This window comes from Pipistrellus hanaki (assembly GCF_964339955.1).
Source record: "Pipistrellus hanaki genome assembly, chromosome: 15".
Taxonomy (NCBI): domain Eukaryota; kingdom Metazoa; phylum Chordata; class Mammalia; order Chiroptera; family Vespertilionidae; genus Pipistrellus; species Pipistrellus hanaki.
In genome coordinates this window covers 315,778-333,472 of record NC_140517.1, presented here as the reverse complement: position 1 = coordinate 333,472, position 17,695 = coordinate 315,778, and the positions used below count along the sequence as shown (strand labels likewise).

At 52.7% G+C, this 17,695-nt stretch overlaps 1 protein-coding gene across 1 annotated transcript; it reads left to right on the top strand.

Annotated features, from left to right (window-relative positions):
- The first annotated feature begins 356 nt into the window (after window positions 1-356).
- ZNF507 (zinc finger protein 507) lies at window positions 357-16,321 on the top strand. The gene is made up of 6 exons (XM_084861361.1): window positions 357-499; window positions 5,146-7,274; window positions 8,392-8,509; window positions 11,756-11,870; window positions 12,653-12,787; window positions 12,877-16,321. Exons 2-6 carry the CDS (start codon window positions 5,148-5,150, stop codon window positions 13,232-13,234), a joined length of 2,853 nt encoding a protein of 950 aa, XP_084717487.1. The 5' UTR covers window positions 357-499; window positions 5,146-5,147; the 3' UTR covers window positions 13,235-16,321.
- The last annotated feature ends 1,374 nt before the right edge of the window (window positions 16,322-17,695 follow it).

Below are 17,695 nucleotides of genomic sequence, written 5' to 3'. Positions count from 1 at the left end.
GGCGCACCGGCGCTGCAGCGTGAGAAGCCGCAGGGGACACGCGCGCACCGGGCCCGGACGACCCCGGAGCAGCTCAGAGGCCTCCGGAGCGCACCCCCCGCCCGGCCCTCCCCACGCCCCGCCCCCGAGAGCCTGTGGGCATGACCTGCGCGTCACCCGCCCCCTGTGCCCGCCCAGTTCGCCCTCGCGAGGCTGCTGTGGGCGTGGCCTTCAGATCGCCCCGCCCCCCGCGCCCGCCTAGCCGGCCCTCGCGAGGCTACCGTGGGCGTGGCCTGCCGACCGCCCCGCCTCTTCGCCTCGGCCCTCTGTCACCTGACCGCCAGCGTCTCACGTGACCGGTCCTGCGCCGCCATCTTGGATCGCCGGTGAGGAGCGGAAAAGCGGGGGAAAGAAGGCGCCGAGCTGGGAACGCGGCGGGAAGAGGACGAGGGTGAGGGCACGGGGGGCGCCCGGCCGGCCCCACGAGGCCCGCGGAGCAGCAGCCGCCGCCCGACCGCAGGTACCGCGTCCCGGGGCCGCCCCTCGCCGCTGCGGGCTCCGCCGCGGGCCATGTGCGCCTCCCCGCGGGCCTCGCCGCCGCCCCCCCTGCGGCCCCGTGCGCCCGCGACGAGGCCCGCGGGCTGCCCCGCTCCGCGCCCCGCCGCCGGCCCGGCAGCACTGCAGGCGCAGAAGCAGCCCCGCCGCCCCGGCCCCAGCCTCGCCGTCCGTGGGGGAGAGAGACGGGGGCGCCCGGGGAGCGGCTCGGGCGGCAGAGTGGCGGGCCCGCCGGGCTGCCTCCGCGCCGGAAGCCGCCTCCGGGCCGGCGGGGCTGCGCTCAGCCTTCGGCCCGCATCCCTGCTCCAGGCGGCCTGGGGCGGCCCGCATCCCTGCTCCAGGCGGCCTGGGGCGGCCGCCTCCCGCGCACTTTCTCCATGGTACCCCCGGGGCCCCGCGCGTCCCCCCGGGGACCCGGCACCTCCTCTCCTTTCCCGGGAGCCCGCTTAGCGTTCCCTTCCCCGGGAGAGCAGACACTGCCTGCCCGGCAATGACCTCCGCCGTGAAGTGCATCCAGGTGAACCGAATAAGCACCCTTTGGACTGGCAGGTTCTTTCTAGATCGTGACACCGCGCCTGGCCCTGTGTTCCCGGGGAGCTGGGTCCGGGTCCCGACCTGGCGCCTCGCCTGTGGTGCTGCCTGCCCTCCAGCCCGCCTGGCTCGTGGAAGTGTTTGACATTTGCAGAATCACCGTTATTCGATTGTTTTCCGTTAAGATTTAAAAAGAAAAAAAAAAACACAAAAGTGGCAGATCATTGTTCCTTATTCATGAGAAAGTGGAATCAGCAAAACCAATAGTATTTGGAGTCAATTAGATAAATTCGAAGCTAACGCATAAAATACATTAAAATTAAGGGAGAAGTTTCCAGAGGTTTTTTGTTATAACTTAAACAAAGTCCTGAACTCTACTGATTAGATAAAGTACGTAAATGTGCATCCCATAATTGGGTCCCTTTTTTTTTCTTTTCCATGGAATATTGAGAAAGGTCTCACCACCCAAAAAAAATCACTCCTTTGTTTCTCCGAGTGAGAGAAATGTTTGATGCTGCCTGCTGTCCTTCTTGGCCACGGCTGGATGTTGAAGATGGATCCAAGGGACTGTTCATTTCGGGAACTGATTTAGAAAACACTGGCGCTGCCACTTAGCAGCCCTGTAACCTTTAAGCCACTTAAAGGGCACTACTGTTCCCTTATTTGTAACATCGTTGGACCCTCCCAAAGATCAAACAGGCTTACAGGTTGATACAAAGTAGCAGTGAGAGGCAGTTTCTCTTCAATATCACGAGTTACAAACTTTGTTCTCACTGAACAATAAAAGGAAGTTGGTGTATTGAGAAAGGATAGATTTGGAATCATGTAGCCTTGGGTTCCAATTCTTAAACCATTATTACTTTATATCTGTGCGTCTCAGGCTCCTCATCTGCACAAAAGAGAGATTAATAGTACCAGGGCAGGATAGAAGAGGTGGGCAGAGAGGGGCTCCTTATTCTACTTGTGCTGTGGCTGCTGTCGTTGTCAGTCTCACCCTTTGTCAACAGAGTCCCAAGAAAGCGAGTCGCACCCTCAACGTTGGATAATTCAAGGAGGAGGTATTTACAAAGGTGCTCGTAGTCGGGATGAGGGCCTTGGGTAGGGACCCCCGGGGTAGCACGGTGATCTGGAGCAGGTCAGGAGCAGGGAGCGGGGCTAGGACCAGGAGTGTCCTGGAGAGCAGCCTGCCTGGAGGGACCAGCCCGGTCAAGGTCACCTGGAGGGAGGAGGCCAGGGAATGAAGATCTTGATGTTACTCCCTGCCTCCTGACCTCCTGGCGTGGCTCCCCGTTGACATAACTCCCCCAGCATTGACCCGCCCCCCCCCCCCTAGCAACCAGGGACAGGGGTCCTGTGATGGGCCCCCTCCTGGGACAGGCCTGGGGGCGGACAGTGACATCGTTTGGAATTGAGTGTGTATCTTACTCTTCACCGAGCCTTTGCTTACCTCTCTAGACCGAAGGAGTGCTTCCTGTCTGTTAGGGTTTAGTCATTGGCTGTTTCTGACGATTTTACCTTGTGTACTGTCACATTGTTTAAAAGCTGCTAATTTTCTTAAATTTCTAACCAGGTTTGTCTTACTCTCCCAACTCAGTTTTAGACTGTGAGAACTGTACATTTAAATTTTTTTCATTCTTCCTGGTACTTTGCTTGGTGCCTTGCACATATGAATGTTTTCTATAACTTTCTATATTAAACATTTAAGCACAAGTAGAATAGTATAATGAGCCCCTACCTGCTCACCTCTCCAATTACAAAACCTGCCAGTCTCCTTTAACCCTCTCTCTCCCACCAGGGTAATGTTTTCCATAGGTGCTGTCACATCGATCTCCTGGAGACCGTGCATAGGATGCAGATTAGCACAGTCCATGTTGCTGTTAAACCACTAGGATTATCTTTGTTGTCCTTATTTTCATCCCTTATTATTCAAATAAATTTTACTTCACTTGACATGCAGTCCCATATACTTATGCACATTGGTGGCCTAAGTGAACTCTGAAAATTTGGAGTTGGCCTTACGGTCAACTTAACTCTTCTGTAGACTTTATTACGAGCCGTTATCTAATCTGATTAGCAGAGACTTTGCTCTACTGAGACTTGACTTTTGCATTGATTTTTGCGAGTGTCCCCAAACTGGTTTTTCAGGTATTTCTCCGTGTATTTGATATTATCCTGTCTGTTTTAGAGATGCCATTTCTGTACTTAACCCCCAACATGTGCAGCCTCTGCAGTGAGACACGTAAATGCCCAGGGAGGCGGGGCACCTGCCACAGGTTTCCCTGAGCACACGGCTCTCCACGTGAGTCCCTTGTCAGGTTGTTTTGTAATGTGTTTTGCTTGTGGTGAGATAACTCCTCCTCGTCATTGCACAGGGAGCAGTTGGCATGCCCTGCCCCCCTCCTGTCATGTCAAGGAGTGAAGAGGGACAGCCTGTGGGCGCAGAGCTGGCCTCCAGGCCATCAGTCAGCTTGCTGAGGTCACACTTCCCGGGAAGGAGGCCTTACGTCTGTGCAAGGAATTGGATGTTCCGGGTTCCCTGTCATTAGTTCGTATTTAACTGAACAAATAAATACAAAGAAAGCCTGAGAGCGCCCAGAAGGGGAATCCGTAGCCGTGTGAGGAGCCACAGCTCCCTTGACCTAAACGTGGAATTCACAGGCAGCAGAGTGACTCAGAAAGTCACAGAGTGTTCTCGCAATCACTGGTCCCTCTTAGTGACTGAGGCTGAGTGTAAGGACTTCGGACACTCGTTCTCTCTGCCTGAGAAAGGCCTTTGTAAGGGAACGCAGAGGGTGCTCAGACAGGGTTTTTCTACTTCATGATGGTGCAAAAGCTGTATGTTTAGTAGACACCATACTTTGAGTTTTGATCTTTCCTGGGCCGGTAATATGTGTATGAAAGATACTCTGACTCTGGACAGTGGCAGCCCCAGCCAGTCACCGTCTTGAAGGTCAGCAACCCAGAATCCGCAGTCTAGTCGTCTTTTGGGAGGTAATACTCTCGGGTTGTTCAGCGGGGAGTGGCTACAGGGCCCCGGGCCCCGGGTTGCTGGGTGGTCATCCCTGTTATCACAGCTGGAGCACATCCTGGTTGTGAGAGTGGTCGGTCGGGAAGGGGGTGGGGGCGAAGGGCACTAGAGAAGCCTGATGTGGGCCCAGAGGAGAGCTATTGTGCCTGAGAGCAGGAAGTCCGGAGCACCCTGCCTGCTGTGAGTGGGTGTGAGTGGGTAGAGGAGACCATGTTGAGCCATCTGAGCACAGCGGGGTCTGGCGGGAGTTTGGGTATAATCCTTGCATGGGCCACGATTCAACTCCTGAAATAAGAGTTCAGAGCCTGTGACAGGGTATGGTCTTTGGTCTACAGCTGGGGCCACTGAACTTTTGCTGGAGTTTACTGAATGTGTGAGATTCCAAACCCCACTGAAATGTGGGAGAACAAAGCTTGTTGCTGGACAAAAAGAAAAGCCTAAACCTAAAAAATGAGATCCAAGTCAACAAGTCATCTCACTTTAGCCCAAAGGGAGCGTTTGAAATGAGTGGGTGCTGTCAGGAAGCGGGTTTGAGATTAGGCGGGAAGAGATTGTGTTTCCTATCGAGTGACTTCCTCGGCCAGACGCGTCTCTTCCTAAGGACCCGTGCGTATGTGGACAACTAGGATGTCAATTGCTTCCGTCTTCGATGGCCCTTTCCTTTCAGGGGAAAGAAAGTAACACACATGGGTGATAGCTGACCACTAATATGAGCTCTGGAAAACCCACAGCGTGTTTGTGGTTTATCTTTGGGAAGACGAAGGAAGTAAAAGGAGGAACTGCTGGACTATTGCTTTTCTTTAGTTTCGTTGCATAGTACTTCTCAGAGTTCACTGTCCTTCCTGATAAGGCAATTGTATGTTTTCACAATCCCAAAGGCTTGCAGAGAAGAAAAACTACAATTATATTTGGTGTAAAAAGTTGCATCAGTCATGTATCGACTCTAGGGATGGTATTTCATAGTAAGTTAAGGTGGTTCTGCCCTGGGAATGGCTGTGTTTGTTCAATCAGTTGTGACCAGGCGTCTCTCTGTGGTCTGTCCCCCTTTCTAGATATGGAAGTGAGCAGCAGCGTCGCCATGTTGGTGCCAGACATTGGGGAACAGGAAGCTATATTGACGGCCGACACTGTCATCAGTTCTTCACTGGAAATTGATGGACAGAGTTCAGCTAAAACAGATCCATTAATCCATGTTATCCAGAAGTTGAGCAAGATAGTGGAACATGAAAAGTCACAAAAATGCCTTTTGATTGGGAAGAAGCGCTCCCGTCCAAGTGCTGGGGCGAGCTCTCCGGAAGCCCAGGAGCTCGGGGAGATCCCAGCGAAAGGAGCCCCGCCCCCTGTGGCCGACCGAAGGGCCGAGCCGGCACAGATCCCTCCCAGCCCGGACCCTCTCGCCCAGAACGACGGGAAGGCTATGTCCTACCAGTGCAGCCTGTGCAAGTTCCTGTCCCCATCTTTCTCTGTGCTCAAGGACCACATCAAGCAGCACGGCCAGCAGAACGAAGTGATCCTGATGTGCTCCGAGTGCCACGTCACCTCCAGAAGCCAAGAGGAGCTGGAAGCCCACGTGGTGAACGACCACGAAAGCTTTGCCAGCGGCCCCGTTCCGCCCAGAGCCGAGCCGTGCGTGAGCCCCTCCGGCGCTGTGTGCCCGAGGCCTGCCGAGCGGAAGCAGGACGGCACCCCCGACCTCCCCGTCAGCCTGCGTGCCCCACAGGCGCACGCCGTGCCCGCCGCGTCCGAGAAGGACAGGGGGAGGAGGAAGTGGTACGCCTACGAGCAGTACGGCATGTACCGGTGCCTGTTCTGCAGCTACACGTGCGGGCAGCAGCGAATGTTGAAGACACACGCTTGGAAGCACGCCGGGGAGGTGGACTGCTCCTACCCGATATTTGAAAATGAGAACGAGCCCCTGGGCCTGCTGGGCTCCTCGGTGGCCACTGCGCCCGGCGGGGTCGACGCCGTGGTCATCGCCATCGGAGAGAACGAGCTGAGCATCCACAACGGGCCGGCGGTGCAGGTACAGATCTGCAGCTCAGAGCCTCTGTCCTCGGCGTCGGCCCTGCCGGGTGCGGGGCGAGACACGGCTCTCCGCGGGGCGGTGGCCCTCGGGCCCCACGAGGAGGACGTGCTGGAGGTGATCTCGGACGCGGAGGAGAGCCTGGTGGCCGACAGCCTCCTCTCGTCGGCACAGAAGATCATCAGCAGCAGCCCCAACAAGAAGGGCCACGTGAACGTGATCGTGGAGCGTCTGCCCGGCGCCGAGGAGACGGTGCTGCAGAAGCCTTTCCTCGTGAACGCCGCGCTGGAGGAGGGGGGCCTCCCGGCCGCTGCAGCGCCCCCGACAGGCTGCGAGGGGAGAGGGGAGGCCTATCGTGCCGACCAGTGCACCGTCGACATCGGGGGGCTGATCATAGGCTGGAGCAGCACGGAGAAGAAGGAGAGCGAGCTGATCCACCCGGGACTGGCCCCCGATGAGAACGCGCCCCCGGGCCGAAGGAGGACCAATTCCGAGTCCCTGAGGCTGCACTCGCTGGCAGCAGAAGCCCTGGTCACAATGCCCATCAGAGCCGCCGAGCTCACGAGAGCCAACCTGGGGCACTACGGCAACGTCAGCCTCTTAGACCCGGACACCGGGCAGCGGCAGGTGGACAGCACCTTGGCAGCCTATTCCAAAATGATGTCACCCCTTAAAAACTCCTCCAGCGCCTTAGCGAGCTTCAACCAAAGCAGCTGCCCCTTGGTGGCGCTCCCGGAGGGCCGGCAGGAGCTGTCTGACGGGCAGGCGAAGACGGGCATCAGCGTGTCCCTGCTCACCGTCATCGAGAAGCTGCGGGAGAGGACGGACCAGAATGCCTCGGACGAGGACATCCTGAAGGAGCTGCAGGACAACGCCCAGTGCCAGCCCGGCGGCGAGGCCGGCCTGCCGGGCGGCGGCGTGGTGGAGTACATCCCCAACGCCGAGCGGCCCTACCGCTGCCGCCTCTGCCACTACGCGAGCGGGAACAAGGGCTACATCAAGCAGCACCTGCGGGTGCACCGGCAGCGGCAGCCCTACCAGTGCCCCATCTGTGAGCACGTGGCCGACAGCAGCAAGGAGCTGGAGAGCCACATGATCCACCACTGCAAGGCCCGGCTGTACCAGTGCAAGCGCTGCGCCGAGGCCTTCCACTATAAGGTACGGCCCCGTGCTCGGGAGCCCCGGCTCAGCGCAGGCCCAGGCGTGGTGGGGTCAGTCCACCCGCACCTGGTCCATCGGGAAACGGACCCAAGAAGGGTTGGTAGTTGGCCAGACGATGGGGACTGAAATGGGGTCATCGGGACTTCGGGTAGGATCTCCCTGGCCGCCTCTGGCCTGGATAGGGTTGTAGAGTCTCTTCAGAACGGGTGGCTTTTGCAGTGCAGGGGGTTGTGTGGCGGGGACAGCGTGCACACACACAGATGTATCCACATCAGCAGTGCATGGCCCCCAACTGCAAGTCGTTCCCTCCAGGCCTGCCCAGCCAGCCCGCAGACTCGGTTTGTTGCAGAGGAAGAATGGGCTGATGAGGCAGTGCCGTGGGCGGAGAGCCACGTGTTAGCTGTGTGGCAGTTTGAGGAACTTTCAAGGTCGCTTTGACTATGTGACTTTCACCTTATGTGCGACCTCAAAGCCAACAACCGGCGTGAAATGCTGATTTGTAAAGGAAACTTGCATTCTTCGGATCAGTGGTTTAGGATTTATTTCTTCGATATGACAGTTGATGGGGGAAGTATTTTTTTGCTATCCTAGGGGGCCACTGGGAAACGGGGACGTGGACTTTCTCAGGTGACCCAGGGGAGGCTGGGAGTGAGATGGTTCAGGAAGGAAAGGCTTTTGAGGGAGATTCCGCTCCACTCAGATTGCCCTCCTGGAATCTGGAATGGCCTTGGCCACTGGACAGGGGGGCACTTGGTGGGGGTAGGAGTGGGGGCGGGGCCAGTCCAGGGGAACGTGCAGCGACTGTGCTCTTGACTCCTGGGATGCAGCTGCAGGAGGCCCGCAGTGCAGTGGCGGGGGGTTTCTTTCTATGAAAGCGCTGACTCGGAGCCCTCCGGCCCTCTCCCCGGGCCTGCCCACGGTGAGTGTGCACACATCACGCCAGGACCCAGGACGGAGCCTGGTGCTCCCGGGGCAGTGCTTCCGTAAACTGCCAAAGGCTCGGGTAATGAGGGGCACGTTTGCTTTGGAAGCGTTGGTGGTGTGTCCTAGGTTCCAGGCTCCTGTAACTGCAGTGAGTTCATTAGGAATTGCTGTTCATTTCTCTCGTGTCCAGAGTCAGCTGAGGAGCCATGAGAGAGAGCAGCACAGCCTTCCAGACCCCTTGTCAGTGGCGGCTTCTGCTGAGCCCAGGGTCCCCAGGGACACCGCCGAGGCCAAGTGTGCCCAGGAAGGTAGGTGTGCATCCCACACGGCCGCACGACTCGCATCCCAGGTGAGAAGCCCCTCAGCAGCCTGTCCGGTGGGGGGTTTCAGCACCAAAGCTGCATCGGTCCTCCTGTTTTGCACTTTGGGTTCTGGTCTCCTCCTGGGGACACTCTGAGTCCTGAACGAAGCACTGTAAGTCCTCAGCTTCACCTTGTAGGGAGATCTGACACTGACATTCCTGCTGTCCTGTAAGAGCCAAAGGCCGCATGAACCTTAGGTGCCAGGCCCACGAGCCAGGGAACCCGCAGCGAAGCAGCAGCCTGCCCCTCCCCCAGCCCAGCTGACCCTCGAGAACAGCTCACAGATGGCAGCCCCCTCCCAGACTCTGACTGAGGCCCCTGCTGTGATCTTGTTGTAACCGAGGCTGCTGCCAGATGTCACCTGCACTCTCTTTCAAACACGGCACCCGATTCTCTGCACACGTCAGGTACCGCTCTGCTAATAGGAATATTAGCATCAAAAGATTTCACTCGTGCCCCATGAAGAGGCGGTGCCACATCCGGAGAATCTGGCTAACGGTGCTGAGCTGCGCTTCCCTGCGTCAGCTCGCTTAAATTGATAAACTCCCGTGTCTTGAGTGTGGTGCATCGTGTTTATGGGGAATAAAACATATTGGGGTGACTTTCCTTTTTAGATTTCCTAAGAATTAAAGTTAGAAACAATTGCAGAGTGAAATGTTTTCCTGTAATGTTCATCACATTATGGCCCAGCACGCATAACCGACACGGGAATGTTTCTGAGAACTGCGCTGACGCCCGCATCCCCTATCAAGCAGCTGTCACCCTGCAATCGTCTCCCAGACAAAAGGAGTTTATGGCAGAGCATCTGCCTCTGCAGAGATGGCTGAGCTAGACAGTTTGCTTCCTTTCTGCAGAAAGGCGAGTGCCCCTCCCCCTTTACCCATTACGCTCCGCATCCTGTGAAGGAGCCTTCAGACATGGGATGGCTTTGGGCCGGGAATCCCTGATGGCGGGATAGTCAGGCCTCTCAGGGCTCCGCATTTGGTGAACACAGGGCTAAACCTGCCCTTTCAGGCAGTCCTCTCACTGTCCCCATGGGCCGTTAACAAGTTAAAACTCAGTTTTAATGGGAAGATTAACATGTGAGCTCAGAATTAAAGTAACCAGTTCACATTAGTGTGTCCGCCACATTCCCTCTTGTAGCCGCCTGGGGTCGAGGGTGGATTTCACGTGCAGGCCATGCCTTCCCCACCCGGCCCACTTGCCCGTCTTTGTCATCAGAGAGTGACCGTTCAGATGACGGACGGCCTCCTGGGCGCTTTATTCACTTAGCGTTGAGCTTTCAGAATCTGGTGGTCAAACCAAAGAACAAGTTCCTAGCTCACAGAGAAGGGAAAGATTAGTCCTTGGCATTCTGAAACTTAACCGCTTCGTGATTGCATTAAAGAAGAGGGAGGCGTGCCCTGTGGTCCGTCTCTGCCCATTAGGTCGGCACGGGCACCTCAGGGCACGTTTCAGCTCGGAGGCACAGGGCCACGGTACTTGGGACGTGCGTTCTGCCCAAGTCAGGACCGTCCTGGGCTGGCCCTGGTGCCGGGAGTACAGTGAAGGGCAGTGCCAGTGAGGGGCCCCGTGACCAAGACAGGTGGTGCTCCACCAGAGCCGCGGGCAGAGCACCTCCGTGAGTGCTTCCTTGTCAGATTTAAGTAAACTGTTCTTTGTTGCAAACCTGTAATTTGCCAAGCCCTGGGGAGTCGCTGTAAACACAGCAGGCAGGTTCCTGCCCGCAGTAGTTAGCAGCTAGGACACGTCAGAGACTTCACAGGAGCCTGCAGAGGCGGCAGAGGAGCACAGTGCCCCTGGCGAGCTGACCGCACTGGAATCCTCCAGTCGCTCATTTTGTAGATAAGAAAGCCAAGTCCCCAGAGGGGAAATCACTTGCCTGTGATCGCACGGTGCTGCTGGCAGCACAGATGAAGCCCAAGGTCTTCGGTTGAAACCCAGGACCTTCTCCCTGGAAACAGCTGCTCGGGTGACACAGCCTCCTGGTCTGTGTGCAGGCAGCTTTTCGTGGTGTTTTCACTTGTGTGATTGGTCTGCAGTGCTGCTCACACAGAGTTTTTTAAACTACATTTGGAGCAGTGCTCTCTTAATCAAGTCCAAATTTTTAACCTACCAATTAAGAATAATACTTAGATTATAGTCATGATTAGTGTGCCTATTTAATGTAACAGATTTATGCCAGGATAGTAGGACATTTTGTTCTGTCTGGCAAACGTAGTAGGTACTAGCAAAAGAAAATACCAATTTTACAAAGCTTTAAATTAAGGACTTTCTTTGTTTTGTTAAAATTTAGTGTGGATTTGCTTTTGTGCTGCATTTCACCTCCCTGTGCTGTGGCATGTTGTCTCTAAGCTTCCTCCCGCTCTGCCCTCTTCCGTGGCCGTGCTAGTTAGTTCTGAGGATAGAGCAGTCAGGCTGCGGGTGGCTGTGGACTCGGTGCTCAGAGTACACGGGTTGGGCATCCTCAGGAGCAGTGTCCATTGCTCACGTCACTCAGCTGTGTCCGGGCTTCCCGGGCTCAGCAGCCCAGCCCTGTGGCACCGGGGCCTGTGGAGCCAGCTGCTCATTCACGTTGGTTATAACCTTCGTCCTCGGAGCTGCCCGGGTGCTGATTCACTAGCGGCACAGTGTTACCTGGTGTGTAATAGCAGACAGTTGCTTTTCCCTGGTTGTTGCAGTGACAGCTGACAGTCATAAACAGAGGAAACCCACAGACTGAAAAAGCACGAGGCTGTTTGTATTCCGTTTGTTACAGATACTTTGTAGCCACACTTTTCTGGATTCTGATACTAAATTATAGGTTGTTGGCAAATAGTTGTTTCCCTAAGACAATGTACCCATGTTGGTTAGACTAATACCTTTCACATTAACTGTGTCTCTGGTTAATTCAGCTGCTAGTAGTCAGCAGGCACTGGCATCAAGTCCATCCTTTTAGAATGTTGTGCAAGGTTATGTAGAGACCAACCCAGTTTATCTATGTCTCCCAGTCAGGTGATGTTCACTTTGTATCTGCTGGTGGTCCAGGTCCAGGTGCCTGTGAGCCATTTTCTGACTTGTTAACTTGATCTGGAGAGAGCCTGGATGGAGGTATTGGTGCTGCTGGGGTCAGTGCTCATTGACAGTGGGATGTAAGTGCTGCCATTTCACTAATGAAAGCCTGTCACTAAAACTCTGAAATGCCTTGTCCAGAGAATAAGTCTTCAGTCCAGAAACAGTACAGATGCGACGTGTGTGATTACACAAGTACAACATATGTTGGTGTCAGAAACCACAGGCGGACCCACAACTCGGACAAGCCGTACAGGTGAGTGTGATGGCCCTGGGTCTAATGCTTGTGCTCAGCACTTTGTAATGAAGAAGAAAGTAAAAGTTATTAAGCACTCGCGCACTTGTTCGAACGCAGGTTAGATGCTAAGCAGCGTTCCCAGGTGGTGTTCAGTTGGTTAAAGACCCCGTTCTGAGCTGGAGTCCCGGCCCGCAGCCTTGTGTCTGGCTGGAATGAGGGACGATGCCCGTGGCTGTCAGTGCCGGTTCCAGTTTCATAGAATCGTCAGATAGCAGTGTTCAGTCATTGGGCCTGAGTATTCCAGCAGAAGAGCCTGAACGCTTAAAAGCAATAAAATTCCCTGCGAAAGATTCTGTTTTTGGAAATTAATCTATCATGTGTAGAACAAGATCATTTTATTACTTGGTTTTCCACCAAGGTTAATTCTAGCAGTTTTCAGGAAATAGAGTTCTCAGTTGATGGCGATACGCTGGCAGGTAGAAGTCATGACTCCTAAGCAAATTGGCCTCTTGCACATAAACCGCTACTTTCGTGGTCAGCTTGTCCTGCTGGCAGCTGGAGGAACCCGGTTTCCACCCCAGCGAGGCCGGCAGGACAGGGAGTGCCGGGCCTGGGCTCCCACTCGCACCCGAGGACACCTACTCCATGTGCCAGCTGTCCCCTGGGGTCGTGGGTGCAGCACGGGTGAGTGTGGTCAGGTGTGAGTGACATCTCAGTGAAACCTGACAGAACACGCCTTGCAAGGCCCTGCTTTCACCTGCGTGGGCTCCCTCTACAGACGTGGTTCCCTCCCGCTGCAGGTGCTCTCTGTGTGGCTACGTGTGCAGCCACCCTCCTTCCCTGAAGTCGCACATGTGGAAGCACGCCAGCGACCGCAACTACAACTACGAGCAGGTGAACAAGGCCATCAACGACGCCATCTCCCAGAGCAGCAGGTACGGACCCCCTGCGGCCTGCGCTGTCCCGTGTAAGTTCAACCCTGCGTTCTAGCCCACTCACGGTCTGGTGCTGTGCTTGCTTTAAGGGTTCTAGGGAAGTCCCCCAGAAAGACTCAGATAAACAGCAGTGAAGAAGGAGCCGACCCCCCCACTGGGGGTGTGGACACCGTGGTGTCGTCCTCGGAGCCGGCTCCTCAGGCTCCCCAGGCTCCCGCCGAGCGCGAGAAACTGAGCCCCACAAGTAACTCCTCGTGTCGCTCCGACAAAAGCCCCGGGGCGGCCCCCCCAGGGATGGAGTACTGCGTCTTACTCTTCTGCTGCTGTATCTGTGGTTTCGAATCCACCAGCAAAGAAAACCTGTTGGATCACATGAAGGAGCACGAGGGTGAGATTGTCAACATCATCCTGAACAAGGAGCCCGGCGCAGCTCTCAACACCAGCTAGACGCCGCGGGCCTGCGTCTCGCTGCCTCAGACGCCCGGCAGACACACGGGGGCGGGCTGACAGGTGTGACTTTGGAATTCCAAATGGATGAGCAGCAATAATATTTAAGTATTCTGAGCGAGGGGAAATGGGTTGGGGAGGAAGCAAAGACGTGACCCTGTATTAACCCTCTGTTACCTCTTGTTAGTGTTGAGTGTATTTATTACTAAAAGCTAGAAATTCAAACAGAAGAGCTAAGAAAGGGTTTTTCAGGAACTGTCCTAAAACTATTGCTATAAAAGCGACACAGTCTCAAGCAGGGCTTGGTTTTCTTCCTTTGCAGCGAGACTCAGCGTTCTACCTGAGCCTTCCAATGGAGAGGAAGTGTCAGATACTCGGTCTCGGATATCTTGCTTTACTCCTTCAAAAAAAGGAAAGAAAGCAAACCTCTGAATCAACACCTAGATTGTAAATAGACATTTAAGGAGTAAATGTCCTAAATTTACAGGGTTTCCTGTGGGAACCAGACTCGGCCAGACCTTGGGGTTGCTAACACTGTCTCAGCTCAGGGCAGGTGCTCCCCAGAGATTCCGTTTGGGATCTGACAGGTCACCACAGGGTCTCGGCAATTACACAGCCGTCTACCCCTCTTCGGAACCAGTCCGAGTGTTTAGCTGGAAGAGTCTGTTAAAACAACAAAGTATAAGATTTGCACTTGATCATCAAACCTTGGAAGTAGTTTGATCTCTTTTTTTTTTTTTTTTTTTTTAATAGTTTGATCTCTTAAATAAAAGTCATTTGGGGGAAGAAGGGTAAGATCCAGAATCTGTTCAAATGAGGGCTTTGAGGTTTTACTTCCCTTGAGTTCATTGATTTAGTTACACTAGGCACGAGAGAGGTAACCACGTGTGGCTAAAATATGAAAATTCGGGTTGTTTATAAAGCTTTTAATAACAAATAACATTTGGCAAGTCTTCAGGGTTTCTCCTTTCTAGGAAATTCCTCCGTCGGCTTTTGCTTTGGAGCACGCCGTAAAATAGATGTGACTTCTCATTTTTTACTCGTTTTGTATTAATGCGTTCTCGAGTTGAGAGGACAGGGTGTGTTGTGTTTGCATTGGTAGTTTGGTCATTTACTTACGCCTTGTTTTGTTGAAGGAAACTGTGCCCACAGTCGGAGGCGGAACCATGCGGGCCGCCTCCTGGTGCTCTTCCTGACGGCTCCTGCCCCGGAGCTGATCAGCGGGGAAGTCAGGGTTCGAATGTGATGCTCTAGGACACGTTTTAGGAAAGAATGCTCTTCCCGAAGTCCAGGCGTGACCTGGACCCGTTCCCGTCTCTAAGGTTGCATTAGGAACGATTTAAGGGGCCAGGCATCATTTCACTTTCATGATGATGTGAACACACAGAATGGATCATAACTGTGCAGCATTTCAGTTTAGGTAGCTCTAAGTTATTTATGAAAGTTACTCCATTCCTGGTATGTGGATTTTACAAAGGTAAAACAAGTTCACATATCGTAAATTATATTCCCCAAGTCCACTGCCTGTGGATTTGTGTTCATTTCCTCCTGTTTTCAGAACTAAAACCATTTCATTTCAAATTCAAATAAAATATTTTAAATAGTTCTATTATTATCACTTATATTCTTACCACTCAGTCCACTCCTCCATTGCTTGTAGCTATGACCCGGTATTTTTTTTACAAAAATCTGATTCTGAAAATTAACAACCTTCAAAGGATTTTGTTTTATAAATTTTCCGTGGCTTTAATTTTATGTAATCGTTTGGAAAATACGAATAACCAAAAAAATCCCAACAGTTTCAACAGTGAAATTTTGAACTATCTTTCTTCATTTCCTTAAACCACTTCCATTGATCGTTACTTAAATTTTTCACTTGGAATCATGGATTTAAAGTATCCCTAGCTCATGGGATAAAAACTAGCCCAGAAGTTCAAAGTCTTTTACTGTTCATCTGGCCTAGACAATTCTCAAAAGCTCTCTCCTGGCCTGTAGGGGGAACCCCTTACCCAAGGCATTCTCCTTCCCGGTTTGTGGCCAGCCTTAAATATCTCTCCCAAAGACAACTGAGTATTTCTAAAGACTAAACATGCAGTAGTAATTGAGGAAGTAACCAGCAGGCATCCCCTTTGTAGAAGTAACATTTTATTTACTGGCTCTGACCTGTTGCCATACAGAACCTTTTGTTCTCCACTCTGAACACTTGATAATTCTTAGAGTTGATAGTGAAAATAGTTTTTCAAATAAACTTACTGGATAAAGCAGAGGTGGGGTGGCGGGGGGGAAGGTGATACATGTGCCCAGGATAAGGAACACTGTTCAGGGCTCCATGTTTCCTCCCTCTCTCTCATAATCCAGAACACACTGGCCAGGCTCCGAAGTGCCAGCACTCCAGCGATCGGGAGGCACCATGTGGTGGTGACACTTGTACCACCTTCGCCCAGGTCTTCCGTCCTGTTGGAGGTGGCTGTCGGTGGCTGGGTGTTTCTCTTTCCTCACAGAGCAGGGGGCATCCACGTTTACATTGTATCTCCTGCAGTGTATGAGGCTTGGCAGAGACAGCAGACTGCCCTGGCGAGACTCAGTATATTTTCAGTTTTCATAGTCACTTATTTAACCATTTTTTTTTTTATTGTACAGCAAGGTGCTCTAAGTCATAGTCTATAAAGTATATTTAATAGGAACTTGAGTTTGCTATTCAAGGACATGAAGACATGTATTTTTTTAAGAAATGAGTATTGTGTAACACTATATAGCATTGCTTCTGTAGCCAAAGTCTGAACATTTCTGGAACACTGACGTGGGAAACTACAGTTCATCCTGACAATGTGTAAAATGGGATGGTTTGCATCTTGTGAAATTATCCTGCACAGCGAGCTGCATGCCTTAATGCCCGAAACTCCGGGGTTGTGCTCACGGCAGAACAGCTTGCCCGCTCACCAGTGAGGCCGAGCTGTCGTGCGCCAGCCGCCTTCGGGAATACTGTACAATGTTAGAATAATTTATTTTGCTTTATAGGAATTTGTCATGTATTGACTTTAATATTGTATTTTGGTAATAAACTTTTTGTTAAAAAAAAAACAAAAACACTTGCCTCGAGGCTTTATTAGCAAAAGGTTCTATCTGTACTGACCTGTGAAATACTGATTTGATCGCTTAGGAAGTTAGGTTTAGATAATGAACTTCCCAAGGAGACAGCTAAGGCTTAGGATCGCCCTCTGATAACGCGTCCAACAAATGCTGACTAGCACCACTGTGAAAACCCAGCCCGTTTGGAAGCCTTTTCCTTGCTGCACGTTCCTTCTGTCTTCCAGGTCACATCCTCCCATGCTTTCCGTTCTCATGCAAAGTTCCAGGCCAGCTCTGTGCGTGGCAGTTACGTTCCTGGTGGAAGGCCACCACGACGTGTGTGCCACCGGCTGTGATGTGGTCCACCCCGGGTGTTTCCTCAGGGTGGGTTTGCTGCGTGGGGACGGGAAGCGAACATCATGATTTCACTAGTCTGGTCGTCCATTTGTGCCCCAGTGTCCTGGGCCGCCTTCTCTTAGCACACTGCAGACCAGCAGTTTGATTGCTGGCTTTACCCAGGGGACAGATAAGTTTCTACTGAACAAGAAAAAAACGGCTTTGCATAAATGTTAAAGGCACGCTCTAAAATTAAATACCCATTGCATTTTGAATAGCCCATTGTTTATTACATGTTCTTACAAGCTAATATCTTTTTATTAAAGTATGATACTTTTGTTTTTACAAACACTAATAAGCGAGAATTCTCGTGATCCGTCTGCAATGTGTTAACATGTCTGAGGCCAAACATTCCCTCACAACGGCTGTGACCCCTCATCCTGCCTCCCTAGAGTCCCCTCTCTTTTCAGGACCAAGCGCCATTCTGCCCTAAGCCCCAGCTTCACCGGAGAAAGCCCAGCACGGAGGGTGCAGTGTGGGAGCCACCAGACATGGGGCTGTTGAGCACAGATGCCACTGGTGTGCCATACGTGTGCAAGACACCGGTTTCAAAGACTCAGTACAAAAAAATGAGCGGTATCTCAATAGTTGTTTTATATCGGTTACAAGTTGGAATGATGACATTTTGGATTAAATGTCATTAGAATTTACTTCACCTGTTTTTATCTTTTTAATGTGACGACTAGAAAGTTTTCCACACATGGCTCACGTTGAGTTGCTGGTGGACACCTGTACAGATTACATGACCTCACCCTCCTCCACTTCTGTAGGTAACATTGCACTGGAACGCAGCCACGCCCCTGGCTTACATGTTGCCTGTGGCTATTCTCAAGTAGGGCTGCAGCATGGAGAACTTGTGACAGCCAGTACAGCCCACAAGGCCCACATTAGACCCGTAGGAAAAGTATGCTCTGCCCTTTAAAGCTCCCAGAGAGGAAAGCTTTTTTTTTTTTTTTTTTTTAATTGATTTCTGAGAGGAAGGCAGAGGGAGGGCTA

Excerpts from the sequence above, each read along its gene's own strand:
- ZNF507 (XM_084861361.1), top strand. The coding sequence starts at position 5,148 with ATGGAAGTGAGCAGCAGCGTCGCCATGTTGGTGCCAGACATTGGGGAA. Across the intron at positions 7,275-8,391 it reads CCGAGGCCTTCCACTATAAG|AGTCAGCTGAGGAGCCATGA; the intron begins GTACGGCCCCGT and ends TCTCGTGTCCAG. Across the intron at positions 11,871-12,652 it reads AACTCGGACAAGCCGTACAG|GTGCTCTCTGTGTGGCTACG; the intron begins GTGAGTGTGATG and ends CTCCCGCTGCAG.